This window comes from Phalaenopsis equestris, unplaced genomic scaffold (genome assembly GCF_001263595.1).
Source record: "Phalaenopsis equestris unplaced genomic scaffold, ASM126359v1 Scaffold000517, whole genome shotgun sequence".
Lineage (NCBI taxonomy): Eukaryota > Viridiplantae > Streptophyta > Magnoliopsida > Asparagales > Orchidaceae > Phalaenopsis > Phalaenopsis equestris.
This window is the reverse complement of record NW_018164957.1, coordinates 1,336,602-1,344,823: the sequence shown is the minus strand read 5'-3', so window position 1 is coordinate 1,344,823 and position 8,222 is coordinate 1,336,602. Positions and strand designations below refer to the sequence as shown.

Here is an 8,222-nt window from a genome sequence, read left to right as displayed (position 1 = left end):
TTTTTCATTTTTATCAAATTCTCAATGGTTTGATTGTAGACGCATAAATACATCGGTTTGGTAGTTCAAGAAAATCACATGGGCCGTTAATTTGTAAATATCAATGTCAAGAATAAAATCTCACTGAGTTTTTAGTTCAGAAATCCTTACATATCTACTAAGAAAATTAATAAAATCATACATATTATAAGCGATGGATTATAAGGTTAAAAAACACACCAGTTATCACCAAGGCGATATATTCCCTGTCCCTCCAGTAGTAACAAGCCATGTTGATTGTAGTGCACCTCCTGGTTTAACAAGTGAATAAATAAATTCAAGTTGATCTTTAAATGGGTTAAAAAATAAAGTAGAAATCATACAAATATAATGAAACATATTGAGTGCATAGAATAACTAAAAAAGAGGGCAAAGCCATTACTTTATTGCCCTCCAATAACTGGACTAAATAAGCAGTCAAAGATGATTTTCAGCATACCTTGGCATTAAGATATTCTCCGGGTTGAAAATCCATAATCTGCAAAAAAAAGATATCTCAGTAAAACTATAAACACACATCTTTGGTTTCTCTTTTAAAAATAAAGAGAAATTTACAGACTTACCATATAATTCCTATGAATTTACATATCTAACACCCAAAGTTTGCTATTTACATTTATAACACCTTGTTATTATAAACCTATGCATTAAAAGGCATATTTCACTTTTAAGAAGATTGTGATGGTGATATTATTTATGCGATGTTGAAGATTTGAGTGATATGCATGTATATATGAATGCTTAGGTGTTAGATATGAAAATAGATAACAATTGTGTGGTACGTGTGTAAATGCCCCAAAAATAAAAGAGCGAAAACAGAAGCCTTATGACCAAAATTGCAGATGAAACAGATAATAGATCATTTCTAACATAACCACAGAGATTCCATGAGTGAAACTACAGATACACCCATTTGATGTTGTTCGTACTGATATTCCAGCCTGTGGAGTGTGGATAGCATTATAATGTTTGAAATGCGAATAAATGCAGTACTATTTTATGAATGCCTTGTTTAAGCTACAATTCATTTACTTAGAATAGTAGGTAAAACCCCAAAAAAATCATTGTAAAAAGTATTAGAAGAATTAAATTGGAAAATTTCGTTTGCGACCATCCAAACCTATAAAATATGATAGATTAAAGTTCGAAATAAAATTGAAAATGGGAGATGAAACAGCAATAGTGTCCGTTAATAATGGAAACCTAAAATTAAGGAGAGTTATCGGAAGTTCTTCACAAATTGACTATAAGATCATGTATGAGGCCATGTGAGCAGAGCTTGAATCTCTGAAAATGTCAAGATTGTCCGCCAAAAATTTACGGACAAAAGTCTTCATTAATGATTAAAGTGGCAAAATAGCGCCCTGATTATTTATATGAGGTCTTTTTGGTCACAGAGTTCATAAATGTACTGAATTAGTCCTTATAATTTCTTAATGAGGGTTAAAATAGTTCTCACTAGGGGCTATTTCAACCCATATTAAAAGAGTATAACAACTAAATTGATATTTTTATGAGCTCTAGGACTAAAATAGTCCCCAACAAAGAGTCAAAGGACCAATTTGATACTTTTCTCCTTTCTCAATTGAAGCTAGTGTGCCGTTGAATACATAATCATTTGGCAAGCATATAGCTCCATGCAAGTTGATGCAGGAGGAAAGTTTCCTGTTGTTTTGGGAAGATTGGGAATTTCTTAATAATAGCTAGCATTTTGTGAAAACTACAGGAGAACTAGCAAGAACAAAGGAAGCACCGAATTAAAAAAGTCAGTCTGCAATGTCAAGAATAAAATCTCACTGAGTTTGTAATGGCTCACATGGATATTGAAATCATATGGTGTTGAAGTGGGAAGCAGTTTCCTCAATTCAAATACCTGAATTTATAGATAAAAACAAATTCATTATTGCATATAATTGAAGAAATGACTTGACAAATGGATTCGTAAATAAAAAACAACAACAACAACAGGACTTTATCCCATTAAGTGAGGTCAGCTACATGAATCCTTTTTCTCCATTGTCTTGTTGAGTACCATATTTTCATTTAATTCTAATAAATTAAGATCGCTTTTTGTACAATATGCCCAAGTTTTTCTAGGTCTATCTATGTCTTTCTTAACATAGACTAAAATTTTCCTTTTCAGTCTAAGCATTCCTCCACTTCAACCAACCAACTTGAATTCTACTAATAACATCCCTATTTATATCACCATCACTTTGAACAATAGACCCGAGATATCTAAAATGTTCACACCTTTTAATAATTTGATCACCCATAGTTACAACTCTAATACTAGAGCTACTGCTACTAAAATTACATTCCATGTATTCAGCTTTGTAAATAAAAAAGTAATTTAAAATTTGAGAAGATGATCAAAATGGTCCCCACTATTTGTGGAGGGCCATTTTAGCCCAATACTAAATAAAAACTCTGATTTAGCCCCTATACCCTTAAAATAAGAGTCAAAATGATTTTGTTGTTAAAAGTGACAAAATTTGAAATTTAATATCACATATTGTATTAAAAATAAGGATATTTCAGGACTTTACATAAGTCTCCACTTAACTTAACTTGTTTAAGATATAATCAATCGGTATTTTTTTTATATTTCTTTATTTTCAGATGCTTTGTGATTGAATTAATACATATTAAATTTATAAATTTTGAGAATTATTATTGATGATTTTTTTAATAGAATATTAAAAAATTTTAAAAATATATATTTATCATATGTAGTAAAAATTTCAAAATGTAAATTTTTAAAAGGCATTCATCTTTAATATCATCCATTAACTTTAATTTTAATAGCAAGACCATTTGGCTCCTATTTCAAGAGTACAAAGATTACATTGGTCTTTCTATATAATCTGGAACTAAAATGTCATCATTTGAGTCCTTTTTTCTCTTTATAAATTAAACTAATAACCAGAAGGATGACACAAATAAAGCCGAGTCGAGTATATTTCAAGCCATCTAAAGGAATACAAACCAATTTTCAAGATGTTTCAAGAAAGGAGAAAAAAAATATAACAATGAAGAAAACAACGATACCTCCCCTGGAGTTTCAAGAAGGGGCTGCTTATCGGTTGAACCAATGATCTGTTCCGGAACAAAACCATCCTGGCTGACATACCTATGAAAATAATGTTTACTAATATTTTGAGACACAACCTTAATCTCATATATATTTAAAGAAGAGGGCATTTACATATGTAGCACTTAATTCCTATGTATTTACATATCTAACATTTGAACTTTACATTTACACCACCGAAGTATTTGATCACATCAAAAAATACCATTATTTTAACTTTTAAAAAGTGAAATTCACCTTTTCACACATAGTTAAGGTGGCATGTATGTAAAAATTTAGGTTTAGGTTTTTGATATGTAAATACATAAGAATTGAGTGTTATGTATGTACATCTTTCTAAAGGTGTGCAGCTGTGCTGGGAAGAAACAACTGTTTAAGCCGTAGTGTGACTGAAACTTAAGGATCTGAGTAAATAAATAAATAAGTTGTATACATTGCTAGATGATCAAGAAACTTAATGGCAAAGAAACTTAAAATAATTATATCAAAAAATGCAAGAGGATGAAACACAGAAGCCAAAGCTTAAAGCTGCCCATCGCACCAATGACTTGGCAATAAAAAATAAAAAATAAATAATTTGCCACTTGATGCCAAAAAAAATACAGTTTGATTGAAGTACTTAAAGCATTTAGATTAATAACCTTCGCTCAAAAATGACTAGTACAGCCATTGAGTCACTCTTCAATTGATGCCATGTATTAGCAGGTATATATGCAAAAAAATCTGCCTGCAAGAAGTAGCGCAACCATTAAAACCAAAGTGTTAAGTTTCTTGAAACCAATAAGCAAATGATTAACCAACACAGATTGTTTAGCAAACATCCATATCGTGAAACTGTGTGGATGAAAGAAAACAAAGAGTGTCAACTTGCAAAAATAGCGACTTTAATGTGCATGGAATATTTCTCTTATATGAAAACACTAATTGCAATCTTACATTGAGTTGATGGGAGATCCCAAAAGCATCTAATAGTAAAGAACTGCCTTGAAGCACGAAGACAAACCTGGATTAACCAGCTAATTATCTTTAAGAATATATGAAATCATGAAAATTTCAACAAAATTAATTAAAAATCAAATGAGACCATACATTGAGATAAAACAAGGAACGGGCCCAAGGTGCAAAAAAATTCAAACATGTAATAAAGCTACAAGGAAACAGAATAGTCTTAAATTACTGGAAAAAGACCTGTCCGATTGAACGTAAATTCTTGAAAAGCTTACTAAAAGGCAGGCATGCTACATTTTTGCTTATTCTCACAATATTAATCAAATTGCAATCAATATTACTGGTTGTTTTTTCCTTTGTTTATGTAATAAAGTTATAAGGAAGCATAATAGTCTTAAATTACCAGAAGAATACTTGTCTGATTGAATGTGTATATTTGAAATGATTTAAAAAAGGCAAACATAAGAATCGGATTGCAATTAATATTATTTCTCTCTTTTACCTTTGCATGAAAGCTATGTAATGATATCATTCAGGAAATATTTCATAGGACTCAGAATATGCATTGTGTCAATCAATATACATGTTAGTTCTAACAACAACAACAAAGCCTTTATCCCACTAAGTGGGGTTGGCTACATGAATCTTTTTCTCCATTGTTTTTTATTGAACGTCATATTTTTACTTAATTCTAATAGATTAAGATCATTTTCTATACAATATGTCCAAGTCTGCTTAGGTGTACCTCTACCTTTCTTACCAAAAATCAATTCTAAAACATCTACTCTCCTAGCAGGATCATCAGATGGTCGATGTTTAATGTGACCAAACCATCTAAGATAACTCTCTCTAACCTTGTCTGCTACAAAAGCCAAACCAACCCTTTCAAAGATATATTCGTTTCACATTTCACCTCTAAGTGTAAAGCCGCTCATCCACCTAAGCATTCTCATCTCAGCAACACTTAATCATCTCAACAACACTTAACTTAATTTTATGCTTCTCTTTTATAGGCCAACATTTTGCACCATAAAACATTGTAGGTCTCACCACCATATTATAAAATTTTCCTTTAAGTTTAAACGATATTTTTATATCATACAATAGGCCCAATGAATTCCTCCAATTAAACTATCCAACTTAAATTCTACTAAAAACATCCCCATCTATATCACCATTAATTTGAACAATAGGCCTGAGATATCTAAAGCATTCACTCTTTTTATTGACTTGATCACCCATTCTTATAACCATACAACAAGATCTGCTACTACCTCAAATGAAGGCCTTTAGACTCTAAAGTTGACATCCATAATTTAAGTTTTTCCTAAACTCTTTCTCTAGCCTTATCCACCTAAAGGATATCATTGGCAAAAAGCATACACCAAGGTATATCCTCCTATAAATGTCTAGTAAGAACATTCATAACTAAAGCAAAAAGATATGGGCTTAAAGTCGATCCCTAATGTAATACAATTGAAATAAGAAAATACTTAGTCAATCCTTCTTTTATTCAAACACAAGTATAAATACTTGTTCTAATTAAAGAATATTGAGGGGAAAAAAATTTATGCACCTTTCAACATCTTTTGCGGGCAATGCAGATCTTGAATCCTCTGTATGACTCAAAAACAAAGATGCAATGTTAGTAAGGTCTAGTTAATATAGATTTGGTAAAAGTCAACCAATAGCTATAGATAAAAGTAAAAAAAAAATGGAACTCCCACATCCACTGTGAGTTCTGCAAAAGTCCATTACATCAAACTATTTGCATGTTGGAATAAACTAAAATTTTCAAGATAATAATATGCACTGAAAAAAAGTCATGGATTCCAAACATCTACAAATTAAAATCATTGAATGACATTTTTTCATCGTTTTACAGAAGGCATTGGGTTTAATAGTCTTACATAATTCATTGTTTGAATGATCAACATTTTTTGCTTCTTCGTGACTGAAGTGTCGACCTCTTTAATAGAAGAAATATTGCCACTCAATCAAGACAATATGGAAAGTTGGAAAAAAAAAAGGGTTCGCATCATTGCATGCAAGAAGACTTTATTGTTATGTATTCCAAGAGTCTGAATTTGTAGAAGCTAAGTACACTAGATATGCCATTTTGTTCTTTTTTTTTACCAGATTTTGACGTCATTATTTTCAGGTGTAATCTTCAGAATCTTTACTTCCCACACCATTACTCATTATTAATCAATTCGCTTTATCTCTTTACAGTTTGTCAACCGAAACTTAGCAAGCATGCTCCAGACGATGCGCTCTTTCGATAACAGAACTTGAGGAAAAGGTTTCAACATGCAGAACTTGCTTTAACCATGCAGCATCTAGATATTATAGGGGCGTTCACATAAATACCACACAATTTTTATACATTTACATATCTAAAGCCTAAACGTTGATATTTACATGCACATCACTCAAATCCTTAAAATCACATAAAAAATATTGGTATAAATAACTTTTTAAAAGTGAAATACACCATTTTATGCATAGGTTTATAACACCAAAGTGTTATAAATATATATATCACAAAGTTTACGTTTTTAGATATGGCTTTGTTGTTGTTGTTGTTGTTGTTGTTGTTTATAACACCAAAGTGTTATAAATATATATCACAAAGTTTACGTTTTAGATACTAAAAGTGAAATACACCATTTTATGCATAGGTTTATGACACCAAAGTGTTATAAATATATATATCACAAAGTTTACGTTTTTAGATATGTAAATAAATAAGAATTATGTGGTACGCATATAAATCTCCCAATATTATATATTCTAACTAACAATGTTCCCCTACCTTGCATCTTCACCAAGTTCATTGTGAAGTGAGAACCAGTTGCAGGGCTGATCAAATAAGCTCCCAGTGAATTCAGCCTTTAAAAGACAAAGGATATTTTCATTAAATGTTGAAAATTGAAGGATGAAAGTTTAGAATTAGCAAAGCCAATCATAATTGGTATGATATGAGGGTGATGTTAATGAGGAGAAGATAATGATGCTCATATTTTAGCTAGATGCCTATATATTTAAAATCTTACCAGTTTGGCAGAGGACTAAATACTTGACTTTCAGGAGTGATTAGGGCATGGTCAGTTTTATAGACACTGCGGGTAAATCCTGGAAGATCTGCAGTAAGCAAAATCGTTTAACATTAATATAGACAAAGCGCATAAAGTAAGATCGATCAAAATTCATAAACTATGAAATGGCGCCAAATAACAGGCAAAAGCAAACATGTCCCCCAAGATTCAACGAAATTTAGCTATTACTTTCATGCAACTTACGGTATTCCGGCTGATCACTTCAGTTGAAAACGAAAGAAGAAAATCAAGTTAGCCAATAATAGTAGCACTGCAGTGTGGCAAACCATGCAATGTAATGGAAAAGCAACAGATAATTAACAAGATCGTGAAACGCTGTTCATGCCATGCCGATCGCCAAGCTGAGAATCGTAATCGAAAATTTCCGAATTTGTCGTTGCTGAAAACAGGGGTGAAAAAACTAAAGCAACCAGAATCTGAAAAAGGTAAGCGATTTACATTTCGGGTTTGTGGTTGCTGAAAATAACGGTGAAATAACTAAAACAGCAGAAATCTGAAACAACTTAAGCGGCTTTCCATGATTAAAGATTACCTTGAAAGTGGGAAGGGGAGAGAGTTGGGTTCGTCACTTTCGAGTAGTTTGGTTTGGAGTCTGGCTTGGAATGGAGAGAGGGAACGGAGCAGAAAAACTCATCCGCCGCCGATACATCAAATGTAACAGCCGGATGGACGAGTAGAAGGAGGAGAAGAGCGTGAGGACCACCGAGCATTTTGGAGATTCGGCGGCAAATTGTGAATCTCTGTTCAGCTTGGCCACTTGGGTAAGGCTGGTTCGGGCGATGATGAATGGATGACATTATTGCTTCTCCAATTCAGCGCAATAAATTAAATATTTTAGAAGATGTTATTGGTATTTTTTAATGGCATAATATTTTTTCTTAATTGTGTCTTTTGTTCAGGCTCTTGGGCCCTTGGCCTCCTCCGTCCCATGTTACAATTTTTTTTTTTTTTTTTTTTTTTATGGTTTTTTATACATGGTTTTGATAATTTAAAGTGGTTAAGGAGCAACACCATTAAATTAT

At 32.0% G+C, this 8,222-nt stretch overlaps 2 protein-coding genes across 4 annotated transcripts in view; both read right to left on the bottom strand.

The window, feature by feature from the left end:
• The window catches only part of LOC110028612 (trihelix transcription factor ASIL1-like), a 2,885-nt gene extending 2,832 nt beyond the window's left edge, over positions 1-53 (bottom strand). The window contains exon 1 of the mRNA XM_020730529.1: positions 42-53. Within this exon, the coding sequence (XP_020586188.1) occupies positions 42-53 (12 nt within the window). The remainder of the gene's footprint in view (positions 1-41) is intronic.
• Positions 54-229: 176 nt separating this feature from the next.
• On the bottom strand, positions 230-8,011 carry LOC110028631 (probable (S)-ureidoglycine aminohydrolase; the record flags this gene model as incomplete). 3 transcript variants are annotated; one of them, XM_020730559.1, is given in 11 exon segments in its annotated part: positions 230-290; positions 479-517; positions 910-980; positions 1,856-1,912; positions 3,091-3,172; positions 3,775-3,860; positions 4,070-4,136; positions 5,658-5,697; positions 6,897-6,973; positions 7,138-7,225; positions 7,733-8,011. In XM_020730559.1, coding segments are annotated over 11 exon segments (933 nt in total), but the record flags the coding sequence as incomplete, so codon positions are not given.
• Positions 8,012-8,222: the final 211 nt, after the last annotated feature.